General features: G+C 41.3%; 1 protein-coding gene across 11 annotated transcripts in view; it reads right to left on the bottom strand.

Annotated features, from left to right (window-relative positions):
- Positions 1–708: 708 nt before the first annotated feature.
- Positions 709–23,035, bottom strand: part of LOC119648435 (CLIP-associating protein) — a 106,798-nt gene continuing 84,471 nt past the window's right edge. For 10 of the 11 annotated variants that reach the window (XM_038050215.1, XM_038050205.1, XM_038050193.1 and 7 more), the window contains 12 exons: positions 17,271–17,554; positions 17,064–17,204; positions 16,825–17,001; positions 16,265–16,750; positions 16,101–16,188; positions 8,475–8,567; positions 7,916–8,144; positions 7,510–7,839; positions 7,235–7,409; positions 2,877–3,083; positions 2,597–2,721; positions 709–1,290 (listed from right to left, as the gene is read on the bottom strand). In XM_038050215.1, the coding sequence (XP_037906143.1) occupies positions 1,239–1,290; positions 2,597–2,721; positions 2,877–3,083; positions 7,235–7,409; positions 7,510–7,839; positions 7,916–8,144; positions 8,475–8,567; positions 16,101–16,188; positions 16,265–16,750; positions 16,825–17,001; positions 17,064–17,204; positions 17,271–17,554 (2,387 nt within the window). In that variant the 3' untranslated portion in view covers positions 709–1,238. The remainder of the gene's footprint in view (positions 1,291–2,596; positions 2,722–2,876; positions 3,084–7,234; positions 7,410–7,509; positions 7,840–7,915; positions 8,145–8,474; positions 8,568–16,100; positions 16,189–16,264; positions 16,751–16,824; positions 17,002–17,063; positions 17,205–17,270; positions 17,555–23,035) is intronic. The other variant, XM_038050198.1, reaches the window with a different exon arrangement.

Here is a 23,035-nt window from a genome sequence, read left to right on the forward strand (position 1 = left end):
TATTTATTATTTTTATTATTACATAACTTAGAAAATTTTTTAAAAAAATTTTACTAAGAAAAGTGCAAATAAACTATATCTTAAAATTTGTTACAACTTTTACACATACACATTATTAATTTTTTTGTGATTTTGTTTTATTTGTAATACAATAAAGCAATAGATAGTATAGTAACAAGTATCGTAGTAGAGCAGTAGTGGTAGTAGAAGTAGTAATAGTCGCCATTAGGGTAGTCTTAGTTGTGATAATATTAAATTTCTTTCATATATATATAATTCAAGAGGGATTAAAGCAGGATACAGCTCATATTTTCACATGTTTTCCGAAAAAAAAGATGATCTAAAAGGCAACTTAGAGTTACGTTTATGTGTATGCATATATCACGAATAAACTAATGAAGAGAGTTACGACGAAGCATCTGAAATGGAGAATCAGAATAAGCGACGAGAGCCATTTTTAGCAAAAAGAATGATTCGCAATCTTTGTCCTCCACTTCCCATTTGCTGATATCTTTAACAAATAGAATTAGTCACTTTGTATTTAGTTATTTGAAAACGTTCCTTCATATACATCCGCAACTGGATTAGACCTTCAACACCACATCAGAAAGTCTTACGTAACAGCGAAAAGTACAAAAGAATGATGACTGAAACTTTGAATTTTCAATTTCCTCTGCTTACGTAAGTTATATTAAAAAAATTTCCACATTTATCCTATTTTCACTTGTCTGTGTTTTCTATTAAATCATAAATTTTCCTCCTCTGGTCGGGTTATACATTTGAAATCTTTAACGTTTGCGTTCATCGTTCTGTGTCAAGGGACAAGTAAAATTTATTACCAACTGTTACTCATTAGCTCTACCAAACTGAATAGTCCGTACGTATAAATAAAAACGATTTACAAAATATGCAGGAGTTATTAATAAATTTTACTTGAGTCGTTTGCAAATCTGTTGTCTCGCGCTATTCGCATTTATTTGTCATTTCTTAAACTCAACTTTACATTGCTATGAAAATCGTTTCCGGTTGATTTTGCTATCAATTCGATCGTTCTTCTCCTTAATAATATTTTTGTATTTGTGTGTTTTTATTTGGATCTTTTATTTCTATTCAAATTTGATTCAATTAATTAAAAAAAAAAATTATTCTGGAATAGTTGCTTTAATCATTTTGCTACTTAATATTTGAAATTTTTTAGCGAAATGTCGTCCTTTAGCCCATAATCACTTGGCATTTGATCATGATGTTGGCTTTTTGCCCTTTTCCTTATCAATGTATACATTGAGGAGTCTGAAAGTTAAATACGAAAAATCGAATGTGAAAAATTATCTGCAACTCGTGAGACATTTAAGCGGAAATTTGGATTTGAACTCAAAACGAAAGAATTACGTAGTGTAGCCATAAGTTCTGTCAGTCAAACAAATCTTTATTTTTCCCGAAGTAATAAACCAAAACAATCGAGAAGTATACCATTAGAAAAGGGGGAAACATAGAGCCATCAAACGAAAAAAAAAATTATTCAAAATCGCCGCCGCCAGCAGTTATACAGGCCCGAAGTCTGTGAGGCTATGCGTCGATCGTTTCACGAACGGTATGAAGCGGCATTCTCGCACGCACGATGCTGGCCTACAAACTCTCCAAATCATGGTAAATTCGATCGCAGACAGTCTCCTGTAACTTAGCCCAAAGGCTGTAGTCCAGAGGAGCCAAATCTGGGCTGCCTGAGGCACATTCATCCGCGGTTAGGAAGTCAGGAACATGCGCCGCTAACCACTCCTGAATTATCTTGGCTTTCTGAGCGGGGGCCGAGTCCTGCTGGAAGCGAACAGAGGTTCACTCAATGGCTCGACTACATCTTGTAACATCTTTTCATGCGCGCTCGCATTAGTTTTGACACTGGCCTCGCAAAAATGAATATCAGTTACTCCGTGATATGAGACGCCCCACCATACCATGATAGAAGTCGGATGGTGGCGACGTTGGACTTGCAGAGCATTTTCTTTGGCTTCATAACAATTGTCAGCATATACTACATTATTTTGTTGTTTGAATTTTTTCTTAGTGGTAAATAGTTTTTCATCAGAAAGTAGAATTTTGCGATAATTTTTACCGCGAAATCGTTGCAGAAGAGCAGCACACCGAGTTCGCCGTATTTCCGTATATCCGAGAAGATTGAGACGAACACGCACACGCACTGAATGCACGAGATTCGGGCGACGGGCGGAGCGCGGGCGCCCCTCTCGGGGCCAGTCAGCCACATCAGTTGCCTCGCGGTATCGAGCTAGTGCCCTAAAAACGAATCATGCGTTTACCGGCAGCTTTTTTTTTTAACAAACTATGAATTCTTTTCGGCGTGTTCGGCGGTCCAACGTAATAATCGCGATTCTTTTTTCGTAGTTACCGAACTTTATCGTGCTATCGTTTACGCGCTACTGACCTTCGGAACCTCAAAGTCTGACGGAAGTAGGATATGGTAAGGTACTCTCCGTGCGCAGTGTTACCTGTTTCGGTGGTGTAACATTTCTCGCTATACGCATCGACTGACAGAACTTATGGCTATACTATGTATATTAGTTTAGTGTAATTTAAAGCTCACCTTATTTTGCTGGGATTCAACAGCGTAAATATCTTCTTAACTCGTTCTTCTCCAAGAACAACATATAATTTGACAATACAAAACACAGCGGCCTTACGGACCATCGATTGTGTGTCATCCGTTAGCTGGAATTATAGAAAAAATACAAAAATAATAATTTGGAAAATCTTGTAGAATGGTCCATTAGTATCTATCTACAAAACACTTCGAATTTACAATTGAATCGGCTCCATTTAGGAGGTCTGTTGTTGTATGATCATAATTAATGTGGGCTACTTACCCTAGCTAAATTCACCATCAGACCATCTAAGTGGGCGTCACTCAATTCAGCTCCTTGCTTAGCAACGATATCGGTTAAAAGCTTAACTGCACATAGATTACTTGGATACTGTCCAGTTGCTATCACGGGGTTCAATATATTAATTGTAATATCTAATGGTAAAACAGCAGCTATTCGTGGTATTATTGAATCGATTTCACGAGAAGCCTGTAGAAAAAGAAAGAGAGGAATCAATGACTATATTTTCAATAAAATCTCTCCGTCATTCTATTGTTTTTAGTGTTATATGAGGTTTAGAGGTTGTCGAAGCTAGCTACATTTCCTAAATAGAAGGTGTAGAACCTTACGATCTCTTGAAAAAATGTAAATTTAAGACGGCTTATTCTTGTTGCCCAGAAAATGGGTTCTAGTGGTCCACGAAATGAGCATTGGAAACGTCGCCTTTTTCAATGTATCCCACCTTTTAAAGGACGCTTTCCTAGGTGTCTGAATCATACGACGACATAGTTCTGCATTTGATATTATTGTATTTCGATTATATGTCGCTTAACATTCGCTACGAAAACTTTCGAATAACAGTAGCGATCATTTCTGCTGTTCCTATACTCTAGGTCAATGATTCTACAAAACAAACTGAATCATCGATATCAAACTATTTTTGCTTGCGCATAGATTTAATCATGTTGCATATTATGAAATGCATTATTAACGCTTGTTTCTGGGTAAAGCAAAATATTATGCATGCGAATGCTAGAATATAGCAACACCGCTCTTAGGTGGATGCCGGCATAACAAAGGTCGGCTGAGCCGATGCTGAGAGTTGAGTTGCATCGGTAATGCGAATTACTTGCACTTCATATAGTTTTCTTTGTGAGCAGTTTCTGTAGTAGATAAGTATCAAGTAATGCGCAATTTTTAGACAAATTTAGTTAATATATTTCCCGTGTAAACTTGAGAGGCAAAACAGTGGTAGGTAGGAAGGCCTAGGCATTGACTCGGGTTAATAATTTTCAGGATACTTTTCGGAGAAACCATAATCCCCATCTCCACTGGATTTGTCTCCCGACGGTGGCATTGGCGTCTTCAGATTGGCAATCTACATAATAGTAATAATTCCGCCGTAGCCGGTCTCAAGCCCTGTGGTGAAAGGAGGACGGATGGATAGCAGCGTCTCAGGGGGTAGGTGAGGAAATTGCAGGAACTTTGCAGTTTTGCAGATTACTCACTGAGGAAGCTATCACCACACCTGGCAGCTAGGGATAAAATGCACCGCCAAAAATGAGAAAAAGGAGAAATTTGAGGTCCCGTACGGATATCCGGCGGGAGTTGTCTGACTTGGTGACAGGGTCGGGCTCCCGTAATGGACAGCACGGCGTCGAAACCGCTAGTTGTGGGGCGGTTCGACGTCTAGGCGCCACGACGACCAGGATCATTTCTCAGCCTGCTGCAGTTGTTTCGCCACAATCTGTGGCGATCACTTTAGCAGGTTCGCGGAGGCAGGTGAATGTGCAACGAGTTGCAAAGCAGAACCGCTTTATAACTCGCAGCGACACAATCCCGGCCATTATCAGGGAGCGTGTTTGAGTTGAAGTCATCGGCGAAACTGGTGACCGAGTCGATAGGGGCAGAGGCGGCGGCACTGCAAGCAACAGTTTCAGTACTCGCCGAAGCACTCTTCTCCACCGTCCAGCTGAGGTTTTCGCGGAGGTTCGGGATAAATTCCAAAAAGCGTATATAAAATTCTCGGAAATGGATCCTTTGCATAGACTAGGTATTCCCAGACTCTATGCATCTCCAGCAACTCCGAGAATTCTATCTCAAATCAATGACGAGGTTGCATCTCGACTCAGTTATGTATTGTAGTGAAATTGCGGCTGTTAGATTGCACGGTCAGAAGATTCGCTTTCGTGTTATTGGTTTGAGTGACCAAGGAGATCCACCATGGAAAATTCCTCTGGAAAGTCGGCGGGACTCACTAAGGCAGGACATTGCGATGCTGACTCAACTCAGTTCTGGCAATGCCAACAGACGGGTAAAGAATAAAATGCAGAGGGTTTACCGGAACTATGCCATCCTCAGTGAAACACCCATAGTTGAAATTCTGGACACAAGTAAAGCAGGAACTTTCTGTTATATGCAGTCGGTTACGACGGCATGGCGAAAGTCATTCCAGACGTGGCCAGAACGCAACATACGCGAGGAACCAGCGGAGCTTTTTCAGATCTCTCAACGAATCCCAACATAGCGTCCAGATAGTACGGTTTCGGTTCGACGAACCATAAACAGCCCGAAGGTCTGGATCGTGTGCAGAACTTCTGGTATAAGAAATTTATCAGCGTACACAGTCGGTTGGTACACAGCATAAATCAGGTCATGAGTCGGCCGGAGGAATCTCCACCCTTCCTCACTGCGGAGATCTACCTAACCCCTAAGAAGGACACGGTGCAGGACCCCGAAGATACAAGACCAACTTGCTTAGCAACCCTCTACAAATTCATAACGTTCATCATTAGTGGAAAGGTCATTGCGCACCTCAAGACCAACAACATTCTGTCCAAGGAGCAGAAGGGCTGCCGAGTTGGGTCAAGGAGTTGCAAAGAGCAACTCGTTATCGACTCGATAGTGGCAGAACAAGCAACCAGAGGCCAAAGAAATCTCTTTAGTTGCTATGTCGATTATGCCAAGGCTTTCGATAGCGTTCCGCATACCTGATTAATTGATGTCCTACATCTGTATGGCATTGATCCCAAACTAATAAAGTTTTTAGCGACAGTCATGGAAGGGTGGCACACCACCTTATCAGTGCCTTCATTTGAGAGTGCCAATACCTCAGAGCCCATCCACGTACGGAGGGGCATTTTTCAGGATGATTCGTTGAGTACCCTTTGGTTTTGCATGGCACTGAACTTCCTTTCATGGCTACTGAATGACCAACAAATGCCCTCAAACCATTGGTAGACACAACATCATCGAGGAGAAACATACAATAACGGAGGATAACCTAAGGGTAATTAAGGAAGGTAATGGCTTCCGCAAATTGGACGCATTAGAAAATTTCACCATCCACAAGATACGGAAAGAAAAAAGAATTAACAGTGATTTAGGAAACGTCAACAGTTTTAGGCTTTTTAGGTTAATTAGGTAATAAAATTAATTATCAATTAAGGTCTGGATTTAGGTATTTAAGGTCAAACTGGACCATAAGCAGTTTAGACAAAAACTTACTGACAACTGGTCCTCCAAATACCGATATATGAGGAATAAAAAACTCACTATTCGGCATTTAAAAAGTAAAATTTGAGGCAAGGTATTTTTCAAGATGACACCTGACAAAACTCTCAAATTTATAGGAGAAAAGTGTACCAATGGGAAAATGAGCAAGTAGAAGATAACAGTTTTGATTGAAGAAAGTATGGCAGGAGTAAGGAAGAACCTGATAGTTATTGGAAAATATAAGAATCCCCAATGCCTCAAAAACAGTAGATCACTTGCACAGTTCGATGATCGCTATCCTTTTTGAAAAATATGTTCGAAACTAGGGTCGAACACTACAAGAATAGGGAAAAAATCTCACTGTTAGTCGATTATTGAAACTCAACTGGATCAACTGTCAGCAAAACTGCTGAGAAAGAAGTTACATTTCCTAAGTCACACAGAAAATAAATATTTACTTTTAATATCCTCTTCAAATTATTGCAAAATTGAATGGTTTGACTCGTAAATTTGGACATACCGATTAAAACGACCAAATTTCCCACCATAGGCCCCACGTTGAGCACAATTTGTAAAGAGCCAAATTACATAATACATTACAGCTATCAATGGAAAGACAAATGTGACGCAACCTAATTTACCAGTAGGAGCATTAGTATCATTTGTTTGGGAATGTGTTGTCCTGAGCCCACAACCCACTTAATGGCAGGCCGCGCTTGTTCGAGAAGCAACCTACTTCTTCTTTTAAGTGCACGGACTACTCTTTTCTTGGGGGAGTGCCCAATACTTTCACAAATTTGACTTTGACGGTTTCGATCGCAGGGCATAGGCGATCCCATCAGACGCTGCCTTACTGCCTCGACCCTGCGGAGCAGCGTGGCCGCTTTCGGTCGCCTCTACCCTACGATCGAAACCGTCAAAGCCAAATTAGTATCATTATTTTTCTATTCGGCTGAAATTTAATTGACAACTTTCAATTGTTGTTAGTCGCCTGAAGGTGTCCAATGTCCATACACATTACAGAAATAATGTTAAATCTGTTTGTCAACAGACTTCTTATTTCCTTTTAGAGGTAATTTGGTAACTAATATGTTCCATAAAATATACCTTTTGATAATAAACTAATAAACTGAATCCGTACTTACCTCCTTACTATTTTTATAGCAGTCAATTATTTTTAACAGTATTAACTCCAAAAAGTTACTCCAATATGGTTTCATTTTCTCACTACGAAGAATTCGTCCAAGAACATGTAATGAACTAATCAATACTTCAGGAACTGGCGACTCGAGTAAGCTGAGCAGCATTTTCATAATCGCCCTGTAAACCAAAGAGATGACCGTTTAAATTTTATGGCATTAAGGCAAGAAATCTAAATCTGAACCAGTAAATCTACAATAGTAAAGTGACTGGAACTCACTTGAAATTCTTATTGGGTAAATCACAGTTCCCAACTTTAATGCAACACCTGAGCTCTTGTAATGTTTGATGAATAATTTCGGGACGTGTTTCTAATGTTAAAACTATGGCAGCCTTAATAATATCACTTTCTTTCGTTCCACTCTCTAATACTAATTCGCCATTATCGGCAAATGAGTAATTTGGTTGTATATGTCTTGTTGAATACGATGTGATTTTATTGCATTGAATTTCCATCGTATCTAGACGAACCGTATTTTCGGGAGTATTCGACTCGGTCGTTGTGGCCGATTGCGTTTTTGAGCCATTACATGAATCTTCCTTCTCTAGTCTGTGGGGGAAATGAAGAATATCAGGATAAATTTAGTTAACACTTCAAATGGATCTCACGAAAGATTGAAACTTACCCTATATGTCCATTAATGCCATTCGATGGAATGATAGGTAACTGATCACCCTGCCCGACGTGATCGCCCATTTGACTTATGCCCGAGTCTTTGCTATTCGCATCCCGGTCCAATTTTGTTTCAAATGTGTAATTTTGAATTTCAGCTGTTGTTTTTCGAAGGCTTTTGTATACCTCCTCCGTGTTCATTGGATCACCATGTTCAACAGATGATTGCCGCGATCTGGGACCTGTTTGTAGAACGTTGTGTTAGGAGCGCATTTGCAGTAGTTTAGCTTTCTAATCTACCATCACACATTAGCAATTTTCAGTAAAGAGACAATGAAGTTAACTTGGAAATTATGAAGCACACTAATTGGATAACTCTTTCTTATTTACTCTACATTTTCGACTAAATCTTTGCTTTTTGGATGAAAAGCATCAGTTATTTGATGAACAGTTTTTAGAGCCTTTACGCGTTAAACTTAAGATAGTGGTAGAAGTTAAGTGAAAGCAATTGACAAACAAAGCTTTGAGATTTAATCGAAAATATCATTTCTATACGATTCAAATTTACTTACTAGAATTATTTTGCAAACTAAATGGACCTTGTTGTGGACTAAGCAAAGGTTTTGGACTCGAAGACGATAATGGCGATGATGGACTATTATTTCCTAAAATTCAAGCAATAACCGTGTGTAAACTACATTCAACTAAATCAAATTTGATATTTTATTCAAAAACATTTGTACACATTCAAGTATATCTATTGTAACACGACAAAATTCAATATTGGACAACATTCATAGTAAATTATTAGCGATAGGCTACAGTAAACTTTACTTTGCTACGCTAAGTACCAATTCGTCGGAGAAGAAGTATCCGCGTCATCACTTTGAAGTTGTAAAATAAAGATCATTGAATTTATGTGGAATTATTTCTCTTTTCAGCTTATTATATTGTCGGGATGTTAAAAATGATATTTAGTTAGGTCTTTCCTTATCCTCATGAAAAAAGCCTTTGAGAAACATCTCATATTAATGAGTTAATAAATTTCAATGCCCTAGAACCCGTCATTTTTGAATATGTGTGTTTGGTTAGTTTTCTTTCCATACAACCACAAAGCAAAAGCTTCGAAAAATATGAATAGCTCCGGTTGTTGAAAATTGTACATTATAGCGTTGGAAAAATCAGATAAGGGACTATCAATGATTTATAAGAAATATGTGAGGCGGAAAGCGAAAAAGAACCCTTTCAATGGCAAAATCAATTCCGAGAAGACAAGAGTTTATGGAGAATAGTTCCTCCAACCGATTACAGACTACTGTACAGGCAATATGATATCGATTGATGACTGAAAAAGGAGTCGATTGATATTTAAAATGTGCGGGGTACTTGGTATTAAGCGATTTATTTACTAAACTATTCAAATTATGAGGGCAAACAGGTCACAATCCAATTATGGGTTGATTTTATTAAGAGACGAGAGTAGTTGTAGAATCAGAACATTATAGAAAGATAAATACTGCATCTATTACAGGAGCTGTGCTGTGAGAGTGGGAGTACAAGGTCTTAGGCCTTACTTAAAACATCAAATCATGGTTTGCTGGTGGACTTGCAAAACAAGTCTCTTATGGATCCTACGACCAACCTTAATTCGTTGGGCCATATGGCATCTCCCCCAAGTAACAATCTTTCCGCACTTTTAGAGGACACTACCGACTCTCGTGTTCGGGCACTCCTCCAAAAGTTCAGCCAAATTACTACCGAGTGTATCTGAGTGAAATTATGCGGTGTTTCCAACGATTAATTAATTGAAATAATAAAAACTTGTTGTTTCTTTTTCGTTGGTGTGAATATTTATTCTTGTAAATGGAAGGGAACAAGTGGTTCCCGAAATATCGGTATTTGCAAGAATAAATATTCACACCAACGAAAAAGAAACAACGAGTTTTTATTATTTCAATTTACCGAGTGTAGTCTCTCTAAACCAGTGAAGCACAAGGTGCAGCACCACATTAACACTACTGGTTCCCCTATCTTCTCAAAGGTGCGTCTCCCACCACCCCAGAAGCTGGCTATTGCACGGAAAGAGTTTGAACAACTTATGCAACAGGGTATCTGCAGACCTTCGGACAGCTGTTGGTCTTCCCCACTGCATATGGTCCCTAAGCCAAATGGCAAATGGCGCTCCTGTGGGAATTACAGAAGGCTAAACGCACAGACTGTTCCAGACTGATATCCTATTCCACTCATCCACGATTTTGCGCATCATCTCGAAAACTACCACATCTTTTCGACCTTGGATTTAACTAAGGCCCATCACCAAATCCCTGTAGCTCCAGAAGACATTCCAAAGACGACAATACGCACACCCTTTGGACTCTCCGAGTTCACCCTGATGACATTCGGATTGTGCAATGCGGCGCAAATCTTTCAAAGGTTCATTCACTCGGTCCTGCGAAACTTCGATTTCTGTTTCGTATACTTGGATGATGTTTTGGTCGCTTCTTCCGTTGAGTCTGAGCACTTAGCCCATCTCGAGTACATTCTCAACGTCTCCTTGAGGCCCGTTTAGTTCTAAACGTTGATAAATGCAAGTTTCTCCAAACACAGGGAGATTCCTTGGCCACTTCATTTCCCCTGACGGAATACAACCCGACCCAGACAAGGTGCAAGCGATCTCAAACTTCCCGCGTCCGAAAACCGTGAAGGATTTGCAGAGGCTCTTGGGCATGCTAAACTTCTATCGTCATTTCCTGCCCAACGCCACATAGCACCAGTCCGTTTTGAACGCGTACTTGTCTGGCCCCAAAACAAAGGGCACACGAGAGATTGTGTGGTCTGAAGAGGCTGTTCCCGCGTTCGATAAATCCCGACAGCAACTGGCTGATGCTACACTCTTGGCATTTCCTCGACATGATGCACCTCTAGCCGTTTTTGGTGACATCGCAGTAGGTGCTGCTCTTCACCAAAAAATGAACCATGTCTGGCAGCCGTTGAGCTTTTTCTCCAGACAGTTAAACCCCGCTCAACGGAACTACAGTACCTACGATCGAGAACTGCTCGCCGCAGAGAACTGCTCGCCGCTTGATCATTAAGTACTTCCGCTTCCCCCTTGAAAGCAGGCTGTTCACAGTGTCCACAGACCATAAGCCTCTCACATATGCTATGAAACAAAAGCCCGACAAAGCGTCCCCTTGTTAGCTTCGACACCTGAGCTTTATAAGCCAGTTCACGTACGACATACAGCACGTGTCCGGCAAGGACAACATAGTTGCTGACGATTTGTCACATGGCTCCAAGGTTAACATCCCCGCCTGACTCGACTTCTCGGCTATCGCCAAGGGGCAGGAAAATGACGCAGCACTTCAGAGCCTCAAATCCAACCCCAAATATAAATTTCGGGAGTTGTCCATCTTCGGTTTGAACCTCTCTCTCTGCTGCGAATAGTCAGAAAAGGGACCCCGGCCACCTTTCGCAAGGAAGTGTTCCACGCGGTTCACGACGTAGCGCATCCCGGCATGAGGACGTCAAATCGGTTAGTCACCGAGAAATACTTCTGGCCCTCTGTGAATAAGGACATCAACTCCTGGGCCAGAGAGTGCATCGCATGTCAAAAGTGTAAGGTCACCAGGCCTGTAAGAAAAGAAGTGGGCTCATTACAGGTATTGCCTTACAATCATCGACAGGTTTACGCGGTGGCCTGAGGCAAAACCTCTGAAGAACATTACGGCGCAATATTGTACCGAAGCCCTCTGTCGAGAGTGGATCCCTCGCTTTGGCGTCCCTACAGTGATCATCACTGCCCAGGGAATGCAATTTGAGTCCACCCTTTTCTCGAAGTTAGGCAAACTCCTGGGATTCAAACGTCAGCGAACTACGGCTTACACCACTTTTTCACACATATAGACCATTTGGCGGAAAAACAATTTAGCAATTATCTAGATTGGCCCTCTCGTGCATCATTGAAATTATCGAGCCCAAGGTCGTGTTGATCAGTAAAGAAGACTAATATTGTAGTTGTATCCTGCTGAGCAGCATGATACTGGTAATATTTACAGGTTGAAAATGCCAACGTTAATATTTCCAGACTGAATAGTTGTAGCCTGTGCTTCGATGCTGTCGCTTTCGTTTTCAGTAGCATTCTTTGTCATTTCGGAGATCTTGTGTTGAAGGTCACCGCAGTTGCGAAAGCGAAATAACACTGATGTTGGCAATAGTGGCGCTGATGTGAGGTTGTTATGAATCGGAACTATGTATTGGGTAGACTGTTGATAATCGTGATTGACAACACCTGTGAGTTTGTAGGTAGAGTAGTTGGCAACTTAGGGTTGTGAACAGTGGATGTTTATTTGCATTGGTTGATAGTGAGAAGGAAATTCTGCTGCCAATGGTAACTGAGGCGGAAGAAAGTTCTAAGATACCACCAGTCGTCACAGCAATTCATCTCATTGAGATAGCGGCAAACCCAAGGACCTACGTTTAATATTGACATGACTGGAGAGAATCGGTATCAGCTGCGTCGAAATATCTTGCACCCTTTTTTTATGAATAACAGAAGAACAGAAAATGCACACATATTTGCCACTTTTGCATTGAAGGGAATTTGACCACTCTTAGTCGTTGTAGATCGAGTTGTTTCGGTGGAAAGCACCGGCAACCAGTATTGGGCATGGATGAGTTAAATGAATCGTCAATTATTAAGCTGACCAACAGTCCTTCACGGAGTTTAGATACAATCAGCCCAACTTTCATAAGATCAAACAGAGCGTCTTCCAAGAAGGAATCCCATTTTTAGCAATCAGTGCTCCCTTTGCCATCCGAAGGACTTTAAAATAAATAAATCTTGAAGACTGCTCGATTCCACCCGACGACATCTTCTGCATAACGAAATTTACACCTTCGTGAACAAGAAGCTGAAACTATTTACTCCTAAATCACCAGCAACGAGGGATTAAAGTTGACTTAGACATATTAGACAAACAGCCTGTGTGTGTGTTTGCGGTGGGGGAGAGGCAAGGTCTCTGTGCACTCAGACCTAGAGTGGTTCATTGTACTCGATTCCCCCGTTTAATGGAATTTCTCGGATTTGTTTATGTATCACATGATTTCCGTCAGTGGATGTGATGCAATCCGGTGCAGTAGAAGCGATGTCTCATGCGTCAATAGGCGGGGCACTTACATAGAAAATGTTCCGTGCATTCCACTTCCTCATTACAGGATGGACACATATCAACTTGGATAACTCCGATTCACACATACATATGCCCAGCTAGTAAATTATGGCCAGTGAGAATGCCCACAATACTTCTGCAAGTCTTCCTGCTTTTCGACAGGATAAAGTTTGAAGTATGTTTGTTTGGTTCTGACAAGAAAAGTTTGGCCTGTCTAGCAGCATTAAGGTTGTCATTATTGGAAGCTTATTCCCTGTTTTTGATAGCAGCATTAGCCAATGCTACTGGCACCCGAATTGCTGGTTCCGGTCCGCGCATGGGAGAAGTTATAGCCTCTTTTGCTAAACCATTCGAGATTTCATTTCCCTCTACACCACAGTGACCAGTTACCCAGAGTAATTCCACCGTGTTGAGTCTAGAAACAGAGTTCAATGGATTTCTACATTCCTGAACGATTTTTGAATTGATCAAAGTACTACTCAGCGCCCTCAATGCAGCTTGACTATCGCTGCAGATTACGATGCGCCTGCCCTTCAACCACTTATCCATCATCTAGGTTGCCACCCTTAGGGTCGGAAACACTTCAGCCTGAAATACCTTTGTGTATTGTCCCAAGGGTAAAACCTACTTCTCGTTTTTATTCGAGAGGTAGACTCAGGCTCCAGAAATATTTTCTGTTTTTGGCGCTCGGTGTAGAAGATATCCGTATATCCTGACACGCATTCTTCTGGTTCTTCCCAATTTTTTCTTCGCTTCAAGATAACATCATGTCTTCTACCAAACAGATGTACGGGGAATCGAGATTCGGAAGGCATTGCGAAAACTAGATTTAATTCTCCCAATTACTCTTCCAATGCTCTGTGCCCCCACGTCCATTGCTTCCCCATAGATCTAGTCGAATTAGTCTATGAGCTGCTCTCATTGCTGTGCTCTGAATAAACAAATAAAAGGGCTGCAAATCGAGTAATGCATTCAGAGCTGCGCCAGATGTCGCGCTCATGGCACCGATGATACCCACACACACAATTCTTTACAGTGTGGCTAGTTTACAGCGAAAACTCTTTTGTTTCACCTTAACCCACCACACTACGGACGCATAAGCGAACATCGGCCTAATGATAGCAGCATACCACATTACTACCTGAGGCCTAAGGCCCCATGTCGAGGCAAGGGTCCGCCTACATAGCCCATAAGCTGTGAGAACTCGTTTCAGCTGTCCAAAGAAGCTTCTTGTCTAGAATAGCTCCCAGATATTTCTCTTCTTCGGAGAGCTGAAGGGTTGTATCCCTCATTCCTGGAAGGCAAAGACCATTCAACAAGACCAACAATACCAACTCTGGCAATCAAATCAACGGCGCGTTGTGCATTTCTACACACCATTCCGAGATCTCGACCAACACCCAACACAGCCACGTCAACCGCATAAGTTTGAAGGTGTATTCGCAGAATTTGCAGTTCGCATTGTAGTGAGTTGATCAGCATACTCCACAGAAGTGGCGATAGCACACCTTCTTGAGAGCAGCCTTTCGTTGCTTCCGTTGTTAGATAGCGATCAACACCCACTTCAGCACACAGGAATCTCTGCGTTAGCATAGATAGATCCACTTTATTAGAGTTTCGTCAATACCATGCTCTCTGGCGGCATCACAGGACTTTTGGAAGGGCGCATAGTCAAAAGCCCCTTGAATGTCCACGAACAACCCCATCACATACACGCCTTTCAGAAGGGCGTCCTCTATTTGAAACCAAAGACTGAAGAGCAGTCTCAGGATGTTAAACAGCCTACTCCCAAGAACAACCATAAAGTATTCGATGCTACCCTCGACAGCAGAGCCATACCATCTGAACATGCCTCTATGACATGTAAACAGATGAGAAACAAGAACAAAGTTGTGTAAGCCTTAGCTGAAAACTCTTGGAGAGGACAAACCCCTACTGGTAACCTACAAAGCAATCGATAGATGCGTATCAAATTGTAGACATTCTATTTAATTCCCTAGAATAAATGGCACCAAATGCTGCCTTCTGATGTCATCCCAAGATCACCTGGACATAGAAACCAAAACGTTAATCATAAGCAATAACTTCCTCACTAAGCAATATTTGGTAGAAAGTTGCCGAAATGATCACTTTAATCACCACCTAATCAGACGACAAAACACTACCTTCCTGGAATAACCGACGCAGCATGGGAGACCTCTATAGACGCTAATCGAACCATACATGAAGCCAATCACGGAACATAAATCGAATCCAGTACTGATGAAACAGCCACCTACCATATTACAAGTTGAGAAAATGGTACTCTGACCAACACCAACAACAACCCGGCGAACACCATGCAAATGGGACATGAGTGGCAAAAATCGACCCTACTGTTCTCTCGCATTTTAACTGCGCTGATTCCAGGTCAGCTTGTCAAATCGGACCATATTGACAACAATAAATAATTGGAAATTTATTCAAAGAAGTTCATGAGAACTTCACAACGAAATGGGTGAATAGAATTGATATTAAAAGCGAAAAAACGCGAGGCCCAGGTAGTCTCTCTGGAATTGATGCGGAAAAACCATTCATGGGAACATTCGTTCATATTTTTTTTCATTTTTAAAGTATTATGCTTTCCTAGCTTCTTTATTCAACAATAATTCTAATGGAAACCATAGAGAGTACTAATAAACTCAGAATCAGATTCTCCGGATAACCGCAATCATAAAAGGAATCGATATAGTGCAATTCTAAGCCATCAACTTGGTTTAGGTTCTTTTTATTTCTGCTAACTTTCAAATGTTAGATCATTGTCATGGCTGCTTGGTTATAACGAGTTCAAGATTGTTCGGAAATCACCAGGAATGATACCTTTTCGCTTTCCGCCTCATTGTAGACACTTAAGAACAATGTTTTCTAACAATTAACAATTAATCTTTATCTAAAAGTCGCGAACATTTCGCTAAATAGTAATAAAGCTTTAAAAAAAAATTAATAAGAAATAGTAGCAAAAAAGGATGAATTGGACTGAACATTACTTACCAGATGTGCTTCGTCTTAAGTGCTGCTGAATAATAGTTCGTGCCGTGTCCTGATACGTTTTGGGTAAAACGGACAGTAAAATTGTCATCTAGGCGTATAATAAAAATCGAACAGTTAAAATTCTACACCTTTTGATTAATAATTCTTCTATCCTCCTCACTTACATTTGGTGTGTTGCAATTATACAAAGCAATTATACACGAACGTGCCTGTCCCCGCAATTCGGCACTCTTCTGGTCGTTCGCGAACTGTATGATTTTCGTGATAGCACGATCGGCCGGTGCTTGGCTCTTGAAACACGTCGCTGGACAATATGTTGTCGCAAGATTCGTCAAGAATTTTAAAATAGCAATTTTCGTTTTAGTTGGTGGTGTTTGCGCAGCATCAACTAGAATACGAAACACGCACTGCAGCTGTAATTCAGCTGGAAAATATTCATGGACAATTTGGAGGGTTTTCCAAATTTTTCCATGCATGGAACCGAGCAGTTCGGTCCCAAGCTTGTTGAAAAGACGTGTCAATAGAATAAACAGCCAATCGTGCAAATCATTCGAATGCACTAAAATCAACTCATTGACAGTGTCGAGGAATAGTGCGTAGACTTTAGTGTGCGAGTCCATAAACATTTTACGGAACAAATCTAGGACGGCCTGAAATATCATAAAATATTATAACACGGACTAATTTAATTTCTTTTAATTTATTAGATGTAAGGAATCTTTACCTGCAGCTGTTGTGGTGTCAAGACTTTGCCGTCTGATAAATATTGTGTTAAACTAATGAGACCATCTTTCCGTTCAGACCAATGCGTTGAAGCGCAGAACTGAATGATTGTATCAATATCTTCAATTGGTGCTCGGAAACTATCCAAGCGGTTTCTTGAACCATTCCATGAATATGACTGGGAGGAAAAAGCAAACTTCCATTACTACCTTAAATTCAGTTGAATCTAGGACTACTTACATCATTACCCCTACGATATGAATCGAAACTTCGTTCTGAACAGACCGATGATGCCTCGCTTTCGTCCGATTCGTCGCGCGAGATCCTACGGTTCAATGACAGTCGAGAATAGTCTGATGATATATCACCATCGTCTGGAGACTAATATTTCATAAACAAAATAAATAAATTTCCATATAACTAGAAGAAAATCATTTCTTTCCCTACCAAAGCATCGGCTAATGCGCTTTCGGCTTCACGACTTTGTTGCAGTATCTTTTGAGCGAGAACAGGTCGAGCCGGATTAATTGGTGGTCGATCGGGACGTCGCGGGCTGTTAGCATACATACCACGCTTTAGTCCACCACGAGTTGGACTTGTTTCACGCGAATTTGCCAATGATCTTGGAATTCCTGATGTTTTCTTCGGTACCGTACCTGTTTGACGGTAGGATGTATACGAACCGTACATTTCACGAAGTTTGGCCGATGGAGATGTGCTTCTTGAAGCAGCTGGAAGAGAAAGTGTTCATATTGCAACAATTATAAGAATTACCAATTGGACATACAAAGACTGCTGAACATAGTAGTTCTTCTTCTTTTCTGATTTATAATCATTTTGAAGATGAATTGTGTAATATTAAGTATGAATATAAATTGACAGAATAAACAATGCCCCTGAAAGCTTTTTTATTCTGTGACAAATATGAGGTGTCTAGATAGCTGTCTAGATATTTAGTTTATAGGAGACCGTGAAGGGAACGACTATATCAAGTTAATATGGACTTTTCTGCATTACTGTAGTCTCATAAAATATGGCAAATATGCAATTGCCAGCTGTATAATTCAAATAATTCAGACAACCAGAGACAAGACTTTAGATAAGTTAGTAACGAAAATCAGTTTCAGTTAATTATCAACTGCAATGGCATGGAAACAATCCTCTGGGAATCTATTTTTCGAAGAAATTTGCTGAATAAAATTGAAAAAGAAAATGATTATCCTTACAAGAACTAAGGTTAATTTTTAGAAATTACTTTTTTGCGTGCAGCTTTATCAAGTGGAACAATTAGAAATAAATTAACTGAAGCAGACATCATTCGTTCATTGTACCTGAAATGCCTCACATACCACTCCTAATTTATTCAGATAGTAATATGTAGAAGCAGCTACACAGAGCAATTTACTGAGGATTCCTTACTCTATTACTGAAGGACTCCGAACTGTAGTTCCGATAGCTTTTGTTTACCGACTAAAACAAGATAGATACACACTAGCTCGTTCCTGTTTCGACCGCTATGGGGATCAAGGCTAGGAGGCGGTTTGTTAGCTAAGGTCTAAATAAAATTAATTAATTAAATAAATTAAAGGGTGGTTCCTTAACAAATATCGTATTTCAGGCTGTTTCCTTCGTCAGTGTTTTCTCTTTTTCTGAATACTCAATATTGGAGAGAAGACACTGAGAACGGGGACAGTTGGTTTCCGAAATACGGTATTTGTTTTTCACCAAATTTTTAGTCAATTAAGGAACCACTCTTCGAAATCCAAGTATCGTTAATGTGTGATGATGAATTACATCCTGTACGAGGCGTTTTTTCGCACCCCTTTGTAAGGTAGTTAGCATTTCAATTTATACTAGAGATGGTAGGTAGGTAGGTATGAGTGGCCGCTCCGAGGAGCCCAATTAGCGTTGTGGTGCGCCGTGTTGATACCACAAACTCCTAAGACCGTGACTGCTGTTACGGGAGCAGGGATGCAGAGTCTAGCCGGCTCCGATCTTCAGAGCCAGCCCGTAGCATTCACGAAGGAAAGCAGCTTTCCCACCCTGCAGCTAGAAATCTCTCTCAGGTCCCCAAAGAATGGTTTATCTAGTTTCCGTAGCCGGATTCTAGCTAGAGCTGGGCAATCGCAGAGAAAGTGCATGCGGATTTCCCTTCCTTCTCCGCAGCTTCAGCAATGCGAATTGTAGGGTATGCCGAGCCTGGCGGCATGGTTCCCTATGGGCCAGTGGCCCGTGCAGTCCGCCGTAATCTTGAATGCATTTGCACGCGTCTGGTACAGGAGCTCTCGTGATCGGGCTATGTTATAAGCGAGCCAAATTCTCTTTGACTTGGCACAGCCCGTAAGCCTCCGCCATCTTAGGCCCGTGGCTGCTAGGTAGTGCGAGTAAACTCGGCCCCCGATAGAAACCAGCGGAACACTGACTGTATTCACCGAAGGGCTGCCAGAGATAAAATCACTACTTTAAGATACAGCTCAATTTTTAGGATATCTAAATTTCTGTAGAGGCATAGAATGGTTCAAATCATCGTCATTGCCTTGCAACTGGATGATTTCTATCGAGTACGGGCCAAGGACCGATGAGACCCGTTGCCAATAATATAGTCTTCTACAATCATTTCTACTTCTAGTTGCGTGCTGGGCATGAAAACGTAAGGATAATTTGATCAATGCAAGGAGCTAGAGTGCCAAATGACTATCGCAGAAAAAAACGAATGCGCTGTCCTAACATAGCTCGTAAATTTTAGTGCAGTATACGCCTTGATAAATAGAATTTTACTATCCTTCCCTATTGGTCTATTCCGCCATCAATGAAAAACAAATTAGATCTGTTTGTAATATGATTCACACTTATATGGTATTTACGAACATTTTTAAAGCCAGCGAATAATACACGGCTGCCACACAATGTGAAACTGGTCGTTTCTTTGGTACTTCAAAAACTACATCTTGGACGCAGTGCGGCAATTCAAAAAACTTGACTGAGATCGTAATAATCCTAATCGACCAGTCGAAGAAAGAGAAACTGCCCTAAAAACACTATATATATATTCGCTAAGATCGGCGACATTCCGAGGAAATCGATTGTTCTCATTTTTTGCCAAATAGCCGCATAGATAAAGACAACGTCCAACACCTGCGTCTTCTGGTGATAAAGGCTCCGCATAAATGGAGATTACCTGGAGGCTTTCGAAAAGAAGGACTATGAAGTGCGGGTCGAGGTCAGCAACGCAAAAAAATCGCGCCAACGAGTTGTTGGAAAAAATGGAGACGACGGGTGCTGAAGAACCCCTTCGTAAGCAAATCAAATAAAGCTGCTGCACTAAGAATGCGTCCCAGCAAACTTGGTGGTTTTCCTCTTAGAGGAAGCGGGACTCCAAAGCAAATATTACAATTTATACCACGGAAGAAGAGAAAATGATCGGAATAAACCTAGAACATTGACCCTCGCCAGGAAAAACGTGCAAGTTTCAGCAAACTAACCATAGTCAAACTGGAACCAGCGGAAGTTGAGAACGCGTATGTCTCCTCGGGTTACGTGGCCCAGAAATTATCAGCTCCACCAGAAAGACAACATTTGACGTCTACCATCGCAACAAAGAAGGGTCAACCTGTTGATAGTTTGCGACGCTAATGTGAGGCATACTCTTTAGGGAAAGTCGAAAATCAACGAAACAACTGAGGCTTTCTTTGATTTTGCTATCAACACAAACTCCCAGCTCGGAAAACGGTGATGATTGGGAGGAGATCCTTAATATCACCCTACTAACCAACAATGGAATTTTCAGGGTGAAGGACTGTTGAGTATCTGACTAGACATATTTCTCAGTCTCAGCCTTTCGGTCAAACTTCTCTGAAAAGGCGGTGTTTTTCTGACAAGCCAAATGGAAGATTTCTCAAAGGCTACACCCTTACGAAACCTTCATCGGGGTTATAACTCTTTGCTGCAGGAACAGCCAGAAGCTACATCCCCTTCGATTACCTACCAGATTGGAGACGCGCACTCATGGCTTTCATACCGTGCCAGGTGCCGGCAATCACACTTGAATATCCACTTGAGGACTACCATGGAGGGAACGCCTTTCCCCCTACCTCAAAGAGAAATCGCCATAAACTGGCGGATAGTATTCATGCTAAGGATCATCTGATCCGGGAGGTAGCCAGTTGATCAGAGCATGAACAGAGACATTTCGTCTCCAGTGCTCTGATCGATAATGATAGTCGAATGTCTGTGCATATTAGATAAGGGCGGGGCGAAAATGGTGGCGTATGCGAACGACTTGGTGATATTGGTGTCAGGGATGTTTCCCTCGATTATCAGTGATGTCGTTTAGGGAGCGGTGGGAAACAAATCAAAAACAACACTAAATCATGACCAACACCAATGTCCACCGATTCGATATCCCTAAAAGTTGTCTGGCGTCCTGGCCTACGCCATCGTTCCATCTAAGGCAGGGTCTGCCTCGTCTTCTTTTTCTAGCATAGATATTGCCCTTGTAGACTTTTCGGGATTAAGTGACCCACCCACCGCAACCTATTGAGCCGGATTTTATCCACGAGCAGGCGATCATGGCATCGCTCATAGATTTTGTCGTTATGTAGGCTACGGAATCGTCCATCCTCATGTACGGGCCCAAAAATTCTTCGGAGGATTATTCTCTCGAAAGCGGCCAAGGGTCCGCAATTCCGTTACTATAAAATTCTTTGCCAATCAGACATGGACGTCATCATTACTGAAACATCCAACTTAAAGCCTAATTTGACGATTGCATCCGTATATTCCCCCACTCCCTCCACAGGATGGAATATTTTCAAAACAGAGCTGAACAACGTCAACTTTCTCGAGGACAGGTACAATGTTCTTGTTGCCGGGACTTTAATGCCCGCTCAAACTCCGCTGGTGATCATTATAGTTCTGTTAAAGGCCGCGCCCTCGACAAGGTTATTAACAACTCAAATTTTCGTCGGCTCAACAAAGGTGAACTAACTTTTTCGAATCCCTTGCTAGACCCAACCCCATAGGCTCTGCCCCTAATATCACAATATCAAACTCAGTCGAAACCAACTGGTTTTGGAACACTCTGGAAGAAGAGATCCCAAACAGCCATCACCTAAAACCTATTTCCGGGCAAAACTCAGGAAAACTTGAAAATATTTATCGAGGTAAGAAATAACTGGGGATATGAGGGAGGCAAAATCCTGGCATGACAGGTGCATGAACATCTCGGACTGCAAATCTTTCAAAGATTTCTGGAGTTAGATCAACTCGCACAAAACCCTTCACGATCCAAAGGAACATCTTGATGCTTGGGACGACACGAAGTGCCTTCTTTTTTTAAACGTCATAAAAGGACACTATAGCAAAGGATCCGTTTCCCTTCCCTTGGCTCAGGCTCTTTCCCTGCAAGAGTTCCATAAAATTCTCGACAAACACAAAAAGCGCTCTGCGCCAAGCATGGATGGGATCATCTATACCTATGTCCAGTGGCTGAACCAACCGACACGAGGCACCAGACGACTGGCGTGAGGCCAAACAAGTCCTGATCCCCAAGAAGCATAAATCTCAGAATGATCTCAACAACTTTAGACCGACCACCATCCTCGACATTTTCTCTAAGTTAACAAATGCCATGGTCAAATCCAGGCTTGTCCTAGCTCTAGAGGATCCCTCCCTGTTTCCAGAAGGAAGCACACAATAATCAATATGACAGAATCTGGGTCACAAAGGCTTCTGGCGCTTGTTAGTAGAATCTCGCCATAATTGAGAATCATTAAACATCATAAAAATTTGAAAGTCGCTGAAGTAACCTTTGTGTCGCGAATAGAACCGATTGCTACTATAGAAACTCTAGCAAAAGAATCCACTTCGAAACATTATTACCCATCGCATTTTTATTGTTATTCATTTATTGTTTCGAAGGATTCAATAAATTGATGTTGAACGTTTCAACGCATCCTGGACATCTGCACAGTGTTGCTTCCATGTTGTCAATCTCCGCCACGATAAAACTGAATACAATGAATGTTTTGATGCGCTCCCTTACCTTGGCTTATAAATATATTATGCAGTAACAAAAGAGGGTAGACACCTTTCCGAACTACAAATAAGATAGAGGCAAAGAACATTGTTATAAGAAAGGATTTGAGGTACAACGTCGTAAGAACTACTTCAGTTGGTACAAATATAGCATAAATCCATTTGACACGTTATAA

Source organism: Hermetia illucens, chromosome 1 (assembly GCF_905115235.1).
Source record: "Hermetia illucens chromosome 1, iHerIll2.2.curated.20191125, whole genome shotgun sequence".
Classification (NCBI taxonomy): domain Eukaryota; kingdom Metazoa; phylum Arthropoda; class Insecta; order Diptera; family Stratiomyidae; genus Hermetia; species Hermetia illucens.